The sequence below is a fragment of the Planococcus citri genome, chromosome 1 (assembly GCF_950023065.1).
Source record: "Planococcus citri chromosome 1, ihPlaCitr1.1, whole genome shotgun sequence".
NCBI classification, from domain to species: Eukaryota; Metazoa; Arthropoda; class Insecta; order Hemiptera; family Pseudococcidae; genus Planococcus; species Planococcus citri.
Window position 1 is genome coordinate 16,378,150 of NC_088677.1, and position 20,527 is coordinate 16,398,676.

The 20,527-nt window shown below is 35.5% G+C and overlaps 5 protein-coding genes across 6 annotated transcripts in view; all 5 read right to left on the reverse strand.

Annotated features, from left to right (window-relative positions):
- Positions 1-688: 688 nt before the first annotated feature.
- LOC135848958 (uncharacterized) lies at positions 689-3,564 on the reverse strand. Its single transcript, XM_065369071.1, has 2 exons — positions 3,265-3,564; positions 689-3,185 (listed from the first exon to the last, which is right to left on the reverse strand). The coding sequence occupies exons 1-2, from the start codon at positions 3,380-3,382 to the stop codon at positions 895-897; spliced, it is 2,409 nt and encodes an 802-aa protein (XP_065225143.1). The 5' UTR covers positions 3,383-3,564; the 3' UTR covers positions 689-894.
- Positions 3,565-5,868: 2,304 nt separating this feature from the next.
- LOC135848967 (zinc finger protein 264-like) lies at positions 5,869-8,419 on the reverse strand. Its single transcript, XM_065369080.1, has 8 exons — positions 8,213-8,419; positions 8,002-8,097; positions 7,814-7,915; positions 7,599-7,730; positions 7,384-7,510; positions 7,229-7,294; positions 7,013-7,123; positions 5,869-6,784 (listed from the first exon to the last, which is right to left on the reverse strand). The coding sequence occupies exons 1-8, from the start codon at positions 8,222-8,224 to the stop codon at positions 6,483-6,485; spliced, it is 948 nt and encodes a 315-aa protein (XP_065225152.1). The 5' UTR covers positions 8,225-8,419; the 3' UTR covers positions 5,869-6,482.
- Positions 8,420-8,949: 530 nt separating this feature from the next.
- LOC135848976 (uncharacterized) lies at positions 8,950-11,065 on the reverse strand. Its single transcript, XM_065369093.1, has 2 exons — positions 10,724-11,065; positions 8,950-10,646 (listed from the first exon to the last, which is right to left on the reverse strand). The coding sequence occupies exons 1-2, from the start codon at positions 10,845-10,847 to the stop codon at positions 9,241-9,243; spliced, it is 1,530 nt and encodes a 509-aa protein (XP_065225165.1). The 5' UTR covers positions 10,848-11,065; the 3' UTR covers positions 8,950-9,240.
- Positions 11,066-13,370: 2,305 nt separating this feature from the next.
- Positions 13,371-17,764, reverse strand: LOC135848985 (uncharacterized). Its single transcript, XM_065369105.1, has 3 exons — positions 17,385-17,764; positions 17,085-17,286; positions 13,371-16,997 (listed from the first exon to the last, which is right to left on the reverse strand). The coding sequence occupies exons 2-3, from the start codon at positions 17,218-17,220 to the stop codon at positions 13,711-13,713; spliced, it is 3,423 nt and encodes a 1,140-aa protein (XP_065225177.1). The 5' UTR covers positions 17,221-17,286; positions 17,385-17,764; the 3' UTR covers positions 13,371-13,710.
- A 1,005-nt stretch (positions 17,765-18,769) lies between these two features.
- Positions 18,770-20,527, reverse strand: part of LOC135849010 (puromycin-sensitive aminopeptidase-like) — a 71,852-nt gene continuing 70,094 nt past the window's right edge. For both annotated transcript variants that reach the window (XM_065369139.1, XM_065369147.1), the window contains 6 exons: positions 20,182-20,453; positions 19,881-20,100; positions 19,602-19,801; positions 19,405-19,512; positions 19,157-19,279; positions 18,770-19,055 (listed from right to left, as the gene is read on the reverse strand). In XM_065369139.1, coding sequence (XP_065225211.1) covers positions 18,837-19,055; positions 19,157-19,279; positions 19,405-19,512; positions 19,602-19,801; positions 19,881-20,100; positions 20,182-20,453 — 1,142 coding nt within the window. In that variant the 3' untranslated portion in view covers positions 18,770-18,836. The remainder of the gene's footprint in view (positions 19,056-19,156; positions 19,280-19,404; positions 19,513-19,601; positions 19,802-19,880; positions 20,101-20,181; positions 20,454-20,527) is intronic.

The following is a 20,527-nucleotide window of genomic DNA, read 5'->3' on the forward strand; positions in this document are numbered from 1 at the left end:
TTAATGTGCAACGGACCTGTTCCTTATCCTTATTGAAAATTTACCAAGTTCCTAATTTCCTACAAAAAACATTGCGATAAAAATTTTTGGTATCTTCATCTTCAAAACTGAAGGAGCTGTACTGATTTTAAACAAAAAGAAAACGCGTGTTCTTCCTCCTTCTTCTAAAAAGAAATGAAGAAAGTTCACGCGGCATTTTTCGAATTATCTCGAATACAATGATGATCAATTTTATTGCATTCAAATTAAATAAGCATCAAAATCGATATGTGATCTTGGAAGTTTAAAAGATTGGTCGATAATTCATTTACCTACGTTGAACATATTTAATTTTTTTATACTCAATTCTAAAAATTAATCACTGATGTCATCAAGTAGGTAGGTAAATACGTAATTATTATTGAACATTACGATTAAAGATGAAGATGACCAATACATAATACCAACTATAGGTAATAATTTCTCCATACGATTGAAAGAAACGAATACTGCCTCCCGTAGATAATTTTTCGGCATCAAAACTCAAAAGTCCTATTATACCAAAGCAGAAACTTTCTAAAATACAAAGGCACAACGCATACCGAAATCACATTGTTGACCATTGTTCCAGTTTTTGAACATGGATAAATTCAGCCTCCGAAAATGTGATAAAATCTTCAATCGGACAAAAAGAAAAAACACTTATCACTTACACTCAAACTCAAAGTAAATTTATTTCAAAAAATCGAAACAAAACCAAACGGAAAAATAAAACGTAACACAAAAAATTCAAAGTACAGTGATAGCTATTATAATAAGCCAATTCAAAACGATAAAAACATAATTGATACTAAAAAAGTAGACACTATCGTAACAAAACACATAAAAACTATTCAACATAAAAATATGCACCGCCTAAATCAGATAAGTGATTTTGCCTCCTTGTTTTTTGAATTTAGAAATTTCGGCGGTGTCATTTTTGAAAAACCAGTTTAACACCATACGCAACTGTGATTGGCCGCTGTTTCCTCTCAACAAAGTCTGGAACATATCTATTTTCGAATACGAATAAATAACCTTCATTTTGTACTCCTTTACTTTGGTCGACGATTGGAAATACCAATTTAAAAATCGTTCCATAACTTCGAAATCGCTAGGCTCGCAACTTTTGAAGACGCATCCCGACAAATAACGATCATATCGCTGAAAAACGCAATTTTTCAGCATATCAATAAAAATCGAATCTAAGTTTAACGTGCCTTTGAATTCCTGCACGGCATTCTCATTACCGAACCACCAAATCGAAGCAGATTGCAAATATGATTCGTCGTTGTTTCGCAATATCGAAAGCATCAGTTGTACATTAAAATCGTCGATTAATTGCTTCTTCAACGCGTTCTTATCCTGGATTGTAGTGAGGTAACGATCGATACAGATTTGTACGGAGTTCAAACGGTTATTGAGTAACAAATCTTTCAGTTTAGAGATGGCTTCGGGTGACAAAATCATGCTTTTTTTAAACTCCTTTATCGTTTTCGCAGTTTTCAAACTGTCTTTCAAGATAACGTTCAGGACATCAACTGGACTATCCATAATACTAACACACAAGCTGAATCCGTCCGTCGATGATATCAAGTTCTTTTTATACTCGAGTACAACATCGGGATGCGAGGCTAAAAGCTGTTGAAGATACTTATTCAAAGCTTTCGTGTTACCCGAAGAATAATATTTCAAGCAGATTTGTCTAACATGTATCGAATTACTCACGAGCTCTATTTTGAATTTCGCTAAATTGTCGGCACCGGAGATACAGAATTCCAGCAATCGATCAAGCTTATCAAATTCACTATTTAGTAGTAATTTTTCGCAGTGGATGTTGAAATTTTCACGATCCAAATTATTCACAATTTTCATTTTTAATTGCGCTAATTCCTGGGCATCAAGAAGGCACAATTCCAATAATCGACCAAGCTGTTGAAATTTACAGTTTACTGTTAACTTTTCGCAGTAGGTGTAGAAAAATTTCTTGCTGGCAATGGATTTTTTGATCTTTGCATTCGAATCTTGTAATAAAACAAACACGAAATCGCTATCCTTGCGCCACTTCCACTTTGTTAATACTGTTTCAACGATTTCATGCTCATTAGCGCAGACCACATGTCGTTTGAAATTATCGCTAGCGCTGGACCAAATCTCCGTTAAAAGGACATCTTTCACATCAGTTTTAATTAATAAATCTTGAAATAAATTTAAAAACTGATCCGGACTAAATAAATGCCGAGCTTCCGACCATGTTTGAAGAATAAATCTCGAACTAATACGAGGACGAGCGTAATTAACGATTATTTGAGCAGCTCGTTCCACGTAAACGCGCATTCGTTGATTTTCGTCCAATTTCAGCAACACAGCTTTCTGGTAAATAGCTCCATGTTTGCTGTCAATCAGCCAAATAGCCTGTTGTACTTGTTCTTCGGAGCTTAGCCGATCGAAAAAATACTCTTTGGCTGGCCAATTGTCGACTTCACGATTTTGGAACATGTATACGTCGATAGATAGATTCTTATTATACCCTTTGGTTGCACGTATCTTGTCCAATTCATCTTCAAAATAACAGCACCAATAAAAAATTAACGGATATTCAAGGAATGGCAGGCAATCGAGAGCATTATCCGAATATAATAGCTGCGACATAGTACTCATTTCGTCTTCCAAGCAATACGTAGCGAAAAATCTAAATTTTTCAATTTCGCTCAATCTCAGCGATGTCTTCATATTTCTGGCCGTTTTCACACAGTTGATGGTTCCGTTACAATTCCAAACGATACGATACAACAGATTGTAGACGAATTTATCGATTCCGTTAGCTAAAAACACCGCATTATAGTGATACGATACCCAGGCGGTGATTTCATTTGCCATTCTACGTACGCATCGATCGATCTGTTCGGTTATAGGTTTAGAGACGGGTAATTCTTGGATTAAACCGATTACCTTTCCACGCATAGTGCTCCATGCGCTGTAGCCGTCAATTGCCCTTCCACGTACAATGAACCATGTGGTGCTGCCTTTCAAGCACCTGTCTCTAACACCGGATACAGCTTTAGGTATGTTGATGTGATTCCATAGACTGGCTGCAACCACTACAGAAGCCATTTCTTGTAATTTTGGCACGTTGGTTAAGATTACAGGAGTCAGCCGGCCGAACGCTGTTGAAAAATTGATACATTGAAGTTATACGAATCAAATGTTCAAAGATAAGCATCGATTTCAAGTCATTTAACTTACTGTAGGCGTCATCAGTCATACATTTGGCGCATTCATCACCGTAGTACTCTCTTGTGCGGAAGTATTCGTATTCATCTTCAGATTCTTTTACATCTACTCTTTCGTCGTAATCGCTCATGGTTGTCTAGCTGTAAACGTCGATTTCCTTGGAAATTAATAAAACGTAACGTAATAATGATTTTAGCGCGTAAGTTTACTTCGAATTGGTAGATTTTTCCAACGACCAAACGAACAGGAAAAAACTTTGACTATATAGATATACTACGTATATGGACTGCTGATTCTTATCAGAGGTAAAATGTAAACATAAAAGTCCATACAACAAAATCGAGGGTTAGATAAATGTTTTTAGTGTTGTGAATTTTCAGTATGAATGAATTATGAATAAATTATTCCTGATTGTTTTATTATTTTATGAAATAACTTGAAAGAAGAAAATTTTCCAACGTCATGTGAAGAAACATTTTCTATTATACATGTTTGAAAGTAAAAAGTGACCTAAAAACAATGTCTTTATTTACACCAGAAATCATTAAAATACGAATTGCGATATTACATATTGTTAAACAGAGTCAATTTCGTGTTTCTATGGCGAATATGTTTATCTACTTCCGAAATACGTTTACACAGGTATTTAATTCGCAGCTTGATGTAAATTTCCACTACCAACTCCGCGATGTGATCATCAAACATTTCAAACCGGCCATCTTCTTCAAGATCACATAGGATATGAGTAATGATATGAGGGATCTTTTTGTCATCCAACAATTTATTTTGATGAATTCGATACTGTTTTTCAATTTCTCTGCACACTTCTACCATCATTTCACCTGGTATAATCAAGTTCCCTCTATTTTTTAGTTGAATAAGATCAGATTCGTTAGATTTGTCTTTCAAAAGTTCAATATCTTTTCTGGAGGCAAACTTCTTTTCTACGAGCTTCCTCAGAATAAAGCCAGCTATGTAAGCGACAACATCATCCTGGTATTCACTCAAGTTGCATTCAGCTGTAATACTGCTCACAAAATCATCTGCCATACTGACGTGTAGTGATTCTTCTGTGTGCTGTAAGTACACACTACTTCCTTTAGTTATTGACTTGAAAGATAGTATTTTTATGTCACCATCATCTACACAGTTTGCTCCTTCAGATGCTCTTATTTCATGGTGGACTAACAACCTTTTAAAGATGGCCTTGAATTGCTCAGCGTTTGGATTATTGTTAAAGCCGCCTTTGGACCTGACTGCTGAAAACCAATTTTCGAGATGATCTTGAGACAATTTATATGTGAGTAGGTATGACAGGCCATGTGCTTGCAGGTCTTCGAATAACGGAATTAGATTACGTAAGACCATTATCAGTCCCACGAAGCCAGTGCATCGGATGTGATTTATTATAGGTGTTGCTCTGATTTTTAGGCTGAGGATGTAATTCTCTGCTTCTTGACACCACTTCTCAAAATTCTTCTTATTTTTTGAACAAATGGGCGCATTTCTTGGTTTTAATTTACGTTCAATTTTACTTCTACTGTTCAGCATGTCGAAAATTTGATCAAATTGCTTGCAGAACTCAGCAGTTCCCTCACAATGTAGAAAGCCTGGTTTTTTTTTCTTCTTCGCATGGAGCAGAGCAGCTGACACAGATGAGCTGAATAATTGTGTGGCAAGCCGCACCTTCATTTTATTCTCTCGAAATGAGATGTGTCTTTTCGTCAACTTAGGAGCGTTATATAAATCCTCATCTATTTGTAAATTGTACAAGTCTATGAAATCAAAAAATGTAGCGTTTCTTCCAAGTCCATCTGTGATGGTGTAGTCTCCTAAAGTATTTCGGACCAATTTTATAGCATGACATGCATCAAAAATCAGATATACTTTTTCATTAGGGTGGCTGGGATGTGGAAACCATGGCTTAAAATCTGGTCCAAAATCGCAGTTGGCTCCTAGTATTTTGCAACATGTACGGTTAATTCCGAGGCCATCGTAGGTCATGGACCTAACAATAACGCCGCACTCGTCAATAAGCTGCAACGCATTTTTCACTAGTTTGCTGAGGTTCTTTCCATTAAGGCTGTCCACCAAAAAGTATGCTATTGGGAGCTTCCACCGTCCGTTCAAGCATACTAACATGAAGACCATCGCTTTTTTTGCCAGAGGTTGGCTGTCGCTATCAGACGGATCGCCAAATCCCATTTCCACATAACCATGATACTTGTTATTTTTAAATGTCAATTGTTTTCGAATTTCCATCTCATCAAACACCAAGTTGCAGATGATCTTTTTGTTGTTCTTGGCCGCAGCTTTGACGTGTCCCTTTAGGGCCTCCAACGCTTCACCAGAGAACCCTGGTTCTCCTTTCAGTTGGCTGTACCAATTACGTAGGGTTGAAGTTGCTGGTAACAAGTTACCCCAGGCTTGACGAACATATTCGTATGCTCGCCTGGAGTAAAATTCTAATGTAAGAGCAAATTTTTTAACATCTTTGTCATAAGCTGTTTTTCTTCCCATTCGGTTTCTTAGTGCTACTGCTAAAAATTCACAGGGAAGTTCATTCTGAAAAAATATTTCAATTTCATTAGAATTCATAAAGAAATAAATCATGCGTAATTTAAATAATTTATTTTTTCAATTCAGGTAAGTCGATTAATTTAAGCTAACATAATGGCAAACTAGTTGACAGAAAATAAATAAAAATGCACTATTTCAACATTAGGGATCACTAGGATCAGACAAGTGTCAGTATGTCAAACATCACCATACATAGTCTTATCACAAGTTCATCTCAGGTAAGTAGATTAATTTAAGCTAACGTAATGGCAAACTAGTTGACAGAAAATAAATAAAAATGCACTATTTCAACATTAGGGATCACTAGGATCAGACAAGTGTCAGTATGTCAAACATCACCATACATAGTCTTATCACAAGTTCATCTCAGGTAAGTAGATTAATTTAAGCTAACGTAATGGCAAACTAGTTGACAGAAAATAAATAAAAATGCACTATTTCAACATTAGGGATCACTAGGATCACACAAGTGTCAGTATGTCAAACATCACCATACATAGTCTTATCACAAGTTCATCTCAAACAGCATAACAATAAAAATATATCTAATTATCCGTAAAAGTTAATAAGTATCCGTTAAGTTCATAATTATCCGTAAAATAAATAATGAAAACCTAAAAACGAAAGCAGTGTACAGCTCACTGCTATGCTCAATAAACATATATTTCCTCGACACTTACTAAAAATTTATCAGCAACTGTAGACGAAATTTTATTTTCTTTTTCTAGATGTTGAAGAAGATCTTTAAACGTTTTCACTTGTTTCTGTAGTCTGCGAACTTGTTGTTGAAGTGTTGCGATTTCTTTTCGGTGCTGAAGAACAGTTTTCTGTCCATACTCCAAATTAAGCCTCGCTTTACGTGGTGAATTTATATCTGGTGTACGAAGTTTTAGGAATTTTTTCCGATCTCTAATATAACGTCGCAGTTTTGGCGTCATAGTAATATTACCACCTAAAAGAAGAATTGTTATGTAATACACAATGTATCAAAAGCTTCGTTCTTTTTGCTGCTTGGAACTACGACAAAAATTCTTTAACCCTTTTTTTTCATTTTTTTACACAATTTTTCTGCTTTACTCAAAGTGATAGTTGAAACAAACTAGATATATAAAAACTCCGAGCAGCGAAAAGAATACAATTGAATTCGAAACATGAACTAAAATGCTTCTTAACAAATTACTTGAAGTGTAACGTGGCGAATTTTCAGCATTACTGCCGAACTGCGGCGTTTCTAGCGGATAGCTGGTACCTTGCAATTGAAAAGGCATGGTATTCGTATTTTCCTGTGTATCTGTGAAACAAAAAAGGAAATCAAACCCATGGTATAAAATCTTTCGAACATTGATACAGAAAAATGAATGAATCTTCAATAATTCAACAATAATTGCATTCTTACTTGGAACGTTATCTGGTGCTGATAGCTCTTGTTGAAGAAAGGATATTTCATCATTACTACAGCTTTCTAAAGAAAAAAACAAGAAAATCAGACCAATTCTTAAAATAATCATCAATATTCAATATTGTGTTGAAAGATGTGAATTATTAACGTGCCTCCAGTCGAATTTATGGAAGTAGTATTATTACTTCGGGCAACATTTGCAATTTCCTTCACACAGGAATCTTCATGCCGAACTCTGTAGTGTTTACTTGCAAAAGTTTTGCCACAAAAAACACAGTCCTGAAAAAATAAATGGTTTGAATGTGAGGTTACATAATATGCATGATGAAGTGAACTGAGAAGTTTACATAAAATGAAATCTACGTACGTGTTTCTTTCTGGTTATCAATTCAGTTCTCTTGATAGTATATTCAGGGTGGTTTTTTTTTGCGTGATTAATACGACCTTGTTTAGAAGAGAACATAGCAGGGCAATAATTGCATTTCAGCGACTTCGTTATCTAATTAAATGTAATTGGTTGCGTAAGGTTCATAATGCAAATTTTCATATAAATATAAACACCATACCAATAACTATACATACTTTTTTCGGCACCTGCTCCACTTTTTCGTGGTTTTTTTTCAAATGTTTTGAAAGTCCCCACTGAGAGAAAAACTCTTTGTAGCAGTGTGTGCAAGAGTATCTCTGTGCAACAAATGAATTGAAAATTAAAAATTAAACAAATATTTTAATGGTAAATATGACGGTCAAGGGAATGAAATAATACCAACTTTCTTCACAGAATTCACTACTGCTTCGCCGCATTTCTTTAAATGATTGATTATTCCATCTCTGCTTCGTAACTTTTTACCACAGTCGGAACATTCCTGCAACAATACGCAGAAAAAGTAATTGTATAATAACATATGAATGAATAATTCGCGTACATTTTGCAACTAAATGCTCTAAATGCACTGAACTCATGAAAATTTATGTACTTACGAATACGTCCATTCTGGCTTCTGTCTTTCATAAATTGCGGTTGGTTTGATTCATTTTACACAACATTTTTATTTTTAAACAAAACAAGTAACAAAATAAACTTGAAACGCGCGGTTAAAATCATTTCTAAATAGAATAAAGATTTTGGCGCGAGCAAATAACCATGTTATCAGTCAACCAACACCTCATTTCGTTGAATGGACTTTTAAAATCTGGCTTACACGATTTTCCCATATAACCAATGTTAAACTGATAAGAATCAGCAGTCCATATACGTAGTATATCTATATAGTCAATGGGAAAAAATTAATCATCAAACCAAAAATGATGCAGCTGATAATTCCAGGTAGCGCTGCTGGAAAATCGACGTAAAAGGTCTGATTTGTCAGCTCGCAGGTGAATGGGGTGCACTTAATTTTTAAAATTCAATAAAATTCGTTTTCATCAACTCATTTTTTGAGAAAGAAAATTTCAAAAACATCAAAAAATGTAGAACGGGAGGGGGAGGAAGAAAGTTGAACGAAATCCTAAAACAATTCAACAAAATTTAGGAAAAATTGTAGGTGTGTATTGTAAGATTCATTTTTCTTGAAATTTGAGCGAGAAAATTACAATTTACATTACTCAAATTTCTCCACCGATTGAAAAAAATGACAACTGGGTTGTATTTTTTCATTATGAAGGTCCTATTTTTCAGCTTCCCATGGAAATTGAACGAAGAGAAAAACCGCAGCAGATTTAATTCGTAGAAATTTTATTATCGAAATATGATTAAACTTTTTAGAAAAGACATTGAATAATGTGACATTCGATGTAATGAGTCAATAATTCCAAGACGAAAATAAAAAACCACAAACAGAAATAAGGTGATTAAGACCAAGTAAAAATTAATAATATAAAGAAGGCGATTCAATAAGCCAATTCACAACAATAAAAAACACAAATAAAGCTAACAAGTAGACAATAATAATATTTCAAATTCAATCGAGAATACAAAATGTATTCACTCCAGTATATTTGCCACCTTATCATTTGAATGATGATATCAAATTCTTTTTGCACTGAGCGACAATGCCAGGAAATGGAGCCAAAAGCTGTTTGAGATAAGCGTTCAAACCTTTCGTATCTTTCGAAGAATGAAATTTCAAACACGTTTTTCGAACATGTTCCGAATTATTTGCGAGATTCGTTTTGAACTGCTTCAAATCTTCGACATCGCACAAAAAAAAGTTGAGCAATTTATCGAGCTTTTGAAATTTATCGTTTACTATTAGTCTTTCGCAGTAGATGTTGAAAAACGGTTTCGTCGAGATTGCTTTTTTCACCGATGCGTTCGAATCTTGTACTAAAACAAATACAAAATCGCTGTCGTCGCGCCACTTCCATTCTGTCAATATTTTTTTGACTATTTCATATTCCTCGGCACAGACCACACGTTGTTTCAAATCGTCGCTAGCACTGCTCCAAATCTTCGTTAGAATGACATCCTTCACTTCGGTTTTCATTAATAAGTCTCGAAATAAATCGAAGAACTGATCTGGGCTTATCAAATTCCGAACTTCGGACCATGTTTGAAGCAGAAATCTAGAATTGATAGAAGGACGAGCGAAATTCACGATTATTTGAGTAGCTCGTTCCATGTAAACGTGCAGACGCTGCGTTTCGTCCAATTTTAATAATACTTCTTTCTGGTAAACGGCTCCGTGTTTGTCAATCAGCCAAATGGCCTGTTGTACTTGTTCTTCGGAGCTTAGACGATCGAAAAAATACTCTTTGGCTGACCAATTGTCGACTTGACGATTTTGCAACATGTTAACGTCAACAGATAGATTCTTGATAAAACCCTTAGTCGCACGTATCTTCTGCAATTCGTCTTGAAAATGGCAGGCCCAATAAAAAATTAACGGATTTCCGAAAAATTTCACGTAATTCAGAGCGTACTTCGAACACCCGTGCGATAATTCACTCATTTCTTCTTTCAAGCAATACGTGGCGAAAAACCGAAATTTTTCAACTTCGCTCAATTTTAGCGACGTTTTCATATTTTTCGCCGTTTTCACACAGTTAATGGTTCCGTCAGGATTCCAAACAATACGAAAGACGAGACTGTAGACGAATTTATCGATTCCGTTTTCCAAGAACACCGTTTGATAGATATACGATACCCAGGTGGTAATTTCCTTCGCCATTTTACGTACGTATCGATCGATATGTTTGGTGAATTCTTCAGAAGCAGGTAATTGTTTGATTAATGCGATCACCTTTCCACGCACAGTGGTCCATTCTGTACTGCTTTTCGTGCATCTGCTGTGTACACCGGATACAGCTTTCGCTACGTTTACATGATTCCATAAAGCACCTGCAACCGCTACGGCAGCCATGTCCAGTAGTTTTGGCACGTCGGTTATAGTAGACGGATTTATCGGGACGAACTCTGTTGGAAAATAGATACGTTTTAACGGATCCACGGTTTTTAAAGACAATTGTCAATTACAATGTGATTTAACTTACCGTAATTGCCATCAGCTATGCACTTGGGGCATTCATTGTCGTAGTACTCTCTTTCGTAGTCGCATTCGTCGTCAGAGCTGTCAGAAGATGAAGATTCATCATTACGTTCGTCGTATTCGCTCATAGTTGTCAGTAAACGTCGATTTTCTGGAAGAGAAAGGCAACTCCGAATTGAAAGGTTTTTTAAAATTATTAGCGAACTTTGATATGGCGATTAATTTTGCACAAGCAAACGGAGACGGACTATGGAGAGGAATTTACTCGTATAAATGAGATGAGAAGATGAGAACTATCCTTATCATTTTTATCTAGAGCTGGAGCCTCTGGAAACGCGGAGTGCGGAGAGGTGGACCACCAAAAAAAGGTCTGATTTGTCAGCTCGCAGGTGGATGGGGTGCACTTAATTTTTAAATTTCAAATTTTCAATTCCATTTCAGTTTCAACTTTTCATCTTGTTTTTTCTAAAATTTCCAAAACATCAAAAAAATGAAAGAACGGTGGAAAATAAGACATAAAAATGACTGTTTATAATGTTTATATAATTCTACTTATTCATTTGTGTCCATTTTGAATTTTCATTTTTCTTTAAATAATTCGTTATATTGTTTGTTGTTTTTTTAAAAAATTAATTTGCCTATTATTTTACTTATTTGTTAAAATGTTAACAGATAATTATGATGAATAAATGAATGATAATTCTTATTTCTTATTCATAGACAGGGCTCATTACTTGGCATTGATAGTAATTAAGTGCGAGCCCTTTCTTTATTCATTAATCATTTTCGTTTCTCTATATTCGACTACCTATTAGTTTAGTTCATTAGATCATTAGTTTTTTGCTGAAAAGTATACGTGTCTAAATGTACGTACACGTAGTAATGCACGTGTCAATTATTTTTAATTTTTTCAAAGAGATTCAATTTTTTAAATCAATTTTTTTGTTTTTTTTTCCAATGCATACCTATTATTTTACTATTTGGAAGATGAAGATCTCAATTTCTCAATTTCAAATTTGATATTTGTACCTGAACTATGTTTGTTTCTTCTTTGTTTGATATTGATGCTAAAAATAAGAATTTTCCATACTCAAACCAACCAATAAAACGCTACGTTCAAGTAATTTTCAAACCGTACAAAAGTAGATCGAAAGAGCAGGCAAAAATTCATCACATGTCAAAACTTCAAGTGTTAAAGTGCCTTTTTCGATTTTTGGTGAATTTTCAAAAATCAAATTTTGGCCAAAATGTGAGAAAAAAATCAACATTTTACCAAATTGACCTAGAAAGCTGAAATTTGGGATATACCCTATTTTCAACCTGCCAAATCGACTGGAAACTGTTTTAAACCGTTTTGAGCAGTTCTGGAGCCTCCAGTAGATTTTTGAAACTCGAAATTCCCACAAGGAAAGCCAAAATTAATTCTATAAAATAATTTCAATACGCTGTGAAGTCAACTGCAGGTAAATTTCAAGTCGTTTTGGAGCCTCCAGCGATATTTTGAAAATTACTGGAGCCTCCGGTAAATTTTTGAAACTATTTCATCAAAATGGAGATGGAAAGCTGAAATTAACCATGCACTCTAATTTTAACACCCTCTGAAGACGACTTAAGGCGAGTTCAAGTAATTTAGGAGCCTCCAGTGACTTTTTGAAAGGTTATACGTATGGCGTTTTTAGAAGAATTGAAATTTCCAAACAGTAGCTGGTCGCTTCAAAACCACTTGAAACCACCATGCAGTCGACTTCGTATTATTGTATTAAAATTAGTTTGCAGAGTAAATTTCGGCTTGCTAAACCCATTTGATGAAATGTTGTGGGAATTTCGAGTTTCAAAAATCGCTGGAGGCTCCAAAACGACTGGAAATTCATCAGCAGTCGACTTCATACCGTATTGAAATTAGTTTGCTGAATTAATTTCGGCTTTTCAACCCCATTTGATGAAATTTTGTGGGAATTTCGAGTTTCAAAAATCTACTGAAGGCTCCAGTAATTTTCAAACTATTGCTGGAGGCTCTAAAACGACATGAAATTTACCTGCAGTCGACTTCACATCGTATTTAAATTAGTTTGCAGAATTAATTTTGGCTTTCGAACTCCATTTGATGAAATTTTGTGAGAATTTCGAGTTTCAAAAATTTACTGGAGGCTCCAGTAATTTTCAAAATTTCGGTGGAGGCTCCAAAACGACGTGACATTTACCTGCAGTCGACTTCATAGCGTATTTAAATTAGTTTGCAGAATTAATTTCAGCTTTCGAACTCCATATTTGATGAAATTTTGTGAGAATTTCGATTTTCAAAAATCGCTGGAGGCTCCAAAACGACTTGAAATTCACCAGCAGTCGACTTCATACCGTATTGAAATTAGTTTGCAGAATTAATTTCGGCTTTTCAACTCCATTTGATGAAATTTTGTGAGAATTTCGAGTTTCAAAAATTTACTGGAGGCTCCAGTAATTTTCAAAATATTGCTGGAGGCTCCAAAACGACTTGAAATTTACCAGCAACCGACTTCATACCGTATTGAAATTAGTTTGCAGAATTAATTTTGGCTTTCCAACTTCATTTGAAATGACTAATTTAATCCAAATTACCGAATACCTATCATCTCATTCTCATCATCAGTTGCCAAAAGAATCATCGAACTATATAATTTTCTTCAATGTTTAATTGAATAAAGTCATTTATAAATATTCATAGCTTAGTTCTCCAATCAAGAAATAAAACAATAACACCGGAAAGGCGGAAAATTAAAAAAGAAAGCAAAAGACCACGAGAAGAGTACAAATTACAAAAACAATAAAATTAATACAAGTACCTACTACTACATATCTACATATTAAATTTCATACGATCTTGGATCTTATATGTACCTATAATAACACATTTGACAGATGAATCACCGGACAAAAAAACTAAACTAAATTAACTCACATAGTAAAATAGTCTCAATAATTCAATAAAATAAACAACAACGAAAATCTTAATTCTTAAATCGCTTCAGCAATTTTACTATACTTATTTTTCATCTTGAATTCCGCGATTTTCAGCACATCGTTTTGGAAAACCCATTTCAAAATCATTTTCAAACACGCGTCGATCGTTTTCCTTCTCAACAACGTAGCTATCATCTCGATCTCCCTGTGCGCATCGATCCTCTTCATTTTATACTCATTTATGGCATTCGGCGACTGAAAATACCACGTTAAAAATCGATCCAACATGTCGAAACTGACCTTACGTTGAAATCTGCATTTAGTTAACAAACGATCGTATTTTTCAAAAACGCATTGTTTCAGCATATCGTCGAAAATCGTATCAACAGCTAACCCTTTCTTAAAATCGTCCACCAAGGTCGAGTTTCCGAAATACCACAACAATACAGATTGCCAATACGTCTCGTCGTAGTTACGTAATATACCAAACATCAGGTTGACGGGATCCACGAAGATTAATTTCTTTAGCGCGTGCTTATCTTCGTCTGCGGTCAGGAATCGGTCGACAATGGTTTGCACGGTATTTAGACGATTTATTATCAGCATGTGTTGAAAAGAGCGAATGACTGATGAGGAAAAGACCATCTTTTGTTTGTATCGAGCTGCCAGTCTCGCATCAGGGATGCTGTCTTCTATGATAGGGGTAATGACGTCGGTGTCTTTGAAAATAAGCTTGAAGCACTTTTTTATGCCGTCTAGCGACATGACGAGATCCTTTTTGTATTCGTTGACTAAATCCAGATTAGACAAAAAGAGTTGATTCAGGTAGTCGTTTAGACCTACCGTGTCACCGGTCGTGTAGAAGTTTAGACAACGATTTTTCACGCTTTTCGAATTAAATAAAAGATTTTTTACAAATGTATCTATTTCTTCGTCATCCTGAAGATACGAGCGTAGTAAATCATTCAACTCTGGTAATTTATCGTTGGCGAATAGATTATCGCAATAGTTGATAAAAAATTCCTTGGTGGTGAGATTTTTTCTATATTCAGCGTTTCCATAACCCAGCATAGTTTGAAATATAGACTCCCATTTGACTTCTTTTCGTAATGTAAACACGTCGCCGACAGCTTGACAGTCGTTGTAATCCAGCAGGTGGTATTTGAATCTATCTTCAACGCTATTCCAAACCCGGAAAAGAATTTCTTCGCTGGCTCGACGTTTTACTAATTCGCAGAACGTGAATGCGAATTGATCTTCGGTGATAAAATTACAAATCTCGAGCCATAATCGAAGCATATGGTCGAACCTACCAGGAACGTTTGCGAATTTCGTCGTCGTCGCGAAAATACCACGTGGCGACGTCAATAGATGAATCTTGTACTGCAAGATGAGCTCCGGCGATAAAAACTGGCCCAAATAATCATTCAAAGCGCCGATGTTTTCGTAGCAAGTCACGCACTTATTTCTGACGAATTTCGAACCAAGAACGAGATTCCATTTGAACTGCATCGATTCTTCGGCGGCTTTGAAAAATACACTCATTAGTTGATTGAACGCCAATATGCAGGATCTTTCAATTAACTTGATGCAAAAATCGACGAAAAACTGTCTCTGAGCGATGGCTTTTTTGATATTTTCGTCGAGATCTTGCAAAACTGCAAATAGCAAATCGTGATAAAAGAACATAGTTGTACTTTCTGAATGTAACATTTGCTGTACGAATTCGAAATCGTTCTGACAAACCAGGTGTTGTCTGATCGAGCTACTAGGTAAACTCATCCAGATTTTTTTCAGTAGAGAATCATCCGGGCGTGTTTTGAACAGGACTCGGAATATCAGCACGAATTGATCTTGTGTAATTAGATTACAAATATCGTACCACGTTGAGAGCACGATTTCAGCTGCGATCGCTGAATTGGTGATAACGCGCTTTAAAATACCATCCGGTGACGTCAGCAGTTTCTTCTTGTAGTCTTGAATAAGGTTCGGATACGGAGACAGAATTTGGACCAGTAAACGATTAACGTAGTCGAAGTTACCGCACGAGTAATAGTTTAAGCATCGGTCCTTGAGAGATTGCGAATTATTGACGAGTTGGTGCTTGAAGACCATCAATTCTTGGGCGTCTGCGAAGCATAAATTTAGCAGCGAATTCAGCGTCGATATTCTATCTCGAGTTAATAAATGGTCGCAGTATCGAAGGAAGAAATCCTTTTCAACGATGCTTTTCTTGATACCGGGATTCGCATCGAACAACATCGTGCATAGAAAATCACTACTGGCGGCCCATCTCCAAGAAAACATCACGTTTTCTACGAATTCGTGATTTTGAAGCACGCAGGTTCTCTGGGTAGTCGACGCGTTCATCCATATATCAGTCAAAACAGCCGGGCTGATATTATCCTGCAACAGTAGACGAAATATCAACACGAACTCTTCCGGTTTGACGACGTTGCGAATATCGAACCAAGTTGAAAGGATATTCTTCGAGCTGACGCGAGGATGCGTGTAATTAATAATGATTTGCATAGCTCGAGCTACGTAAACTTGCAAACGCTGCGTTTCGGTTAACTTCATCAAGATTAATTTTTGATACGTGATGCCATGTTTATCGATTATCCAGATAGCTTCTTGTACCTGTTCCGTTGAGCTGAGGCGATCGAAGAAATACTCTTTGGCTGGCCAATTATCGACTTTATCGTGTTCAAACATGAGTACATCGACCCTAGATGCGTTTCCAAACGCTAAATCAATTAGGTTATCCCATTCGTTTTTGAAATGACAACTCCAATAATAAATCATTGGATACTTGCAGAAAGGCACGATATCCATCACGTTTTTTGAAAACTGCTCCGGCAACACGTTTTTCATTTCGTCTTTTAAACAATACGTAGCCAAAAACCGAAACTTTTCGACTTGGCTTAACCTCAGCGACGTTGTCATATTTTTGGCCGTTTCTACGTAATCGATCGTACCATTGGAACGCCATACGATATGATATAGGTGACTATAGACGTATTTATCAGGTCCATATTCGAAAAACACGGTTCGGTAATGATACGATACCCAGTTGGTGATTTCCTTCTCCATTTTATATACGTATTTATTGATTTCGGCGGCGGAGATGTGAGGAATGAGTAATTTGGCGCTCAATTCAACAACTTGTCGACGTAACGATTTCCATTCTTGGCTGGTCTTGGTACATTTTCTCGTTACTTCGCATACGGCTCGAGGTATGTTGAGGTGATTCCATAACGCTGCAGCGACGCTAACACAGGCGATATCTTTCAGTTTGGGTACACCGAACAGTACAGATGTATTCACCTTACTGACGTATTCTGTGCAAGAGATGAAATAATTCACGTATAGAATTAACTCAACTCGGGTAGAGTAAAACGTTTGATTTTGTAAGGAATTCAACATACCGTAATTGTTTTCTCGTTCACATTTTTTGCACAGGTTGAATAAGTAATCGTCGAAATCGGAATCGTCGTAAAGTCCATCTTCGTCGTTAAATCCTTCTATTCGGATTACGTTTTCTTCGTCGTCGAATTCGTTCATGGTGAATCAGAATCACACCGATTTTCAACGTAGGAGAACCTCAAAGGGATCAAAAAATTCGACGATCTACGAATGATGAGGAAATCCGATTATTTGGTTAGAAAAAATGCAAGTTTATGATTTTACATACGACGTAATTAGTGAACTCTGCGAGCAATACTTACTTATTTTATCGACGAATGGAATACTTTTGCAGATATTTCGAGAATAATAACGTGAGTTTTGAAGACTTCGAACCAAAAAGTTGGTCGAACACAAAAGTCGACGGTTGACGACAAAAGTAAACAATACATAGACATTAGACACCAACAGTCAAGGCGTAAAACTTTTACGAGACCTCACGGTTCAAATTCGATCTCAAACTATTTCTTTGATATTTAAAACAATAGAAAATTAACAAGTAGATATGTCTAATTTTTAATGGCAGCGTATGAGTGTATAAAAAACAGCACGAACGGAAAACGGTAATTTTGAAATAAAACGACAGTACGATCAGCTGTTCTATTCTATCAAAAAGGCGCGATTCGCAAAGCGGCCAAACCAGTGCTGCCAGTTGATGAAATGAAATGAATAAGAATATGATTGAAAAAAAAAAATGATAATGAAAAAAATTTTGTTTTTTTTTGTTGTTTTTTGTCAAGTTTTTGCAATTTTTTCATTTTTTTCTACGTTTATCATCATCTATCGTTTACCTTAAAATTCCAAATTCTAATCTATTCTAATCCAATCCAAATGGCAAATTCCATCCCCCATTTTTTATTTTTTCAAACATTTTGAGAATTATGAAAAATGAACACGAAATGGTTTATTATTATTATACTATCATTAAAAAATGGATTCAATTTCAAACTCGACAAAATTAATAAAGGACAAGATCAATTGATCAAATCATTAAATCAACAATTCCGATTATCATGATACAAGGATCAACGAGCCTCTCAAGACTTCCCTTTTTCTCTACTTTTGTCTTTTATTAACCACTCAACTCAACTTGCCAATTTACATCATCTACTGACGATGTATTATAAATGAAAAAGCACGCTAGATAAGAGATAACGCACGATGACACGAGTGACGAGTAGGATGAATAAGCACTCCCAACAATAAAAGGTTAGACTGACAAAAGCCACAGGTATTTGAACTGCCTTATCTTATCAACTATACCTACCGGGTGACCAAGAATAATGGGATTTCGATGTTATCAAAAAGGAGAGAAAATTCCCGTTATGAAAATTAGAAAATTAAATAATCATGTAAAAAATGGCGTTTGAGTGATTGTTTCAATGAAATACGAAATAATCTTTCATTTTGCATCGAAACAATAATTCGAAAGCTCTTTTTCTCGATTGTTATTTCATTTTCCAGTTTTTAATCAGGGAAATTTTTTTCCCTTTTTGGCATATCAGAACATTACAAAACCCATTATTCTTGGTCACCCGGTAATTGTGCAGTTTGGCTTCGCTTCCGATAAGCCACCCTAAACTTGAAATGACTCATGCTTTTTCAACTTAACGTACAGAAAATGAAATACACAATAAAAACTCAGACAATCGATTCAATAAATATAATGAAATGATTCGACACGGTAATAATAAACAAATTACACATATGTAAGTTCAGGAAATAATTCTTTCGAGGTACGCTTTAATAGAATCTCCATCTTTTTTGAACCATCGTGCGTTATTCCGAATGGTTTCCAGAGACTGACTAATGGTTCTTTCAATTCCATTTGTATCGGTTTTGTCGAAAAATTCTTGTATTTCTGCAGCTTTCTCTTCACTGGTAAATTTTTCGGTGGAAGCTTTCACGATACGAGTTAATAAAAATAAACCTCCCTAAAAAAATACATACTCGTATAAGTAGCATTAAGTAGGCTTATCACTTAGTTAGGTAAATTTTAGGTACATAATTATAGTAATATGATCTGAAAATTTACCGCATATTTGGAAAATAAGCTTTGCCAATTTCCTTTCACGAAACGCCAACATTTCTCATGACCTACTTTCGACGATGATATTGAAGTTAAAATTGCTACCGTGCTGATGGAAGAAACGTCGTTCTATTTCAAAATAAAATCAAATCAACGATTAGTTAATTTACTCATTATTATTCATCCTATTTACGTACATAGGTATGAATAATGATTTTGGGTATTTTTTAGATAATTATAAGAAAATGATTTACCGATTGGGCAAATTTCAGAGCTTCGTCAATTAATTCTGGATCTGTGATGGACGAGAATGATTTCAAAATTCGATCTTTTTCTTCTTCTACGTCAGTATTTCTATACATCTGAAAGTAAATATCAAACAAATAATTCTACGGGCACTTATTTTGGAAAAAAAAATGTAACGACAATTATAGGTAAATAGATTCAATACATTAATCAACGAATCGAACGCAGATTTGCCTTCAGCAGCGATAACACCTTTGTAGATAACAATTCGTAAATCAGCCGGTATTGATTTTTTCAAACTCTGGTGTTCAGCAAACGTTACTTTCGCCAAGTCTAGGAATTCACGATCACCGAATCCAACCAATAAATCGAATATCAAACTTCTAAGTAATGTGACCAGGTGAGCTGTGGAGTAATAGATGACCGATATTACGACACATTTTTTTATAAATCAATTGAATTGATATAAAAAATTGTATTTTACATTCGCCTGGTTTTGGATCGACGCCCAATTGCTTCGAAATAGGTCTGACTAATTTCAATCCGTAAGCGTCGTATAAATGGGCGAAATCTGTGCCACGTAACAAGGTAGCAAACTTCTCCAGATATTTTGCCATATTCGTCCAGACGGTTAGATTATCTTCTGCGGTCATTGCTAACATTAAATCTAATACTTGGGGAGCATCGCATTGACCAACCAACATCTGAAAGGGGTGTACCATAATGAGCTTCAAATTACGTTTAAAAATATGAAACATTTTAGGGTTGGTTGAAATGGGACCTACCAAAGCAAATAAATCATCGAGAATACCAAGTCGATCGGAAGGTGGCAAGGTTTTATTGGAAATCGAAAGCATCAGCTGCTTTAACATATTTGGTAGGTAATTCGTTCTATAAAAGCCTACATTTCCGGGATTTAGTTTGACCCATTCTTCGGCAGATACGTTAGGAATAGATATTTTACATTCGCGTCCTTCTAAAACTGTTGTGAAACATTTTTCACCCGGATTGGACTGTTTGCTGAATGATAATGGGATGAGCCATAAAGTATCATCATCTGTAAGGAAAGACAAGATGTTTTAGCTAATTATCTCGAATGGGCAGCATGCTCTAGAACATCCAAAACTAAAT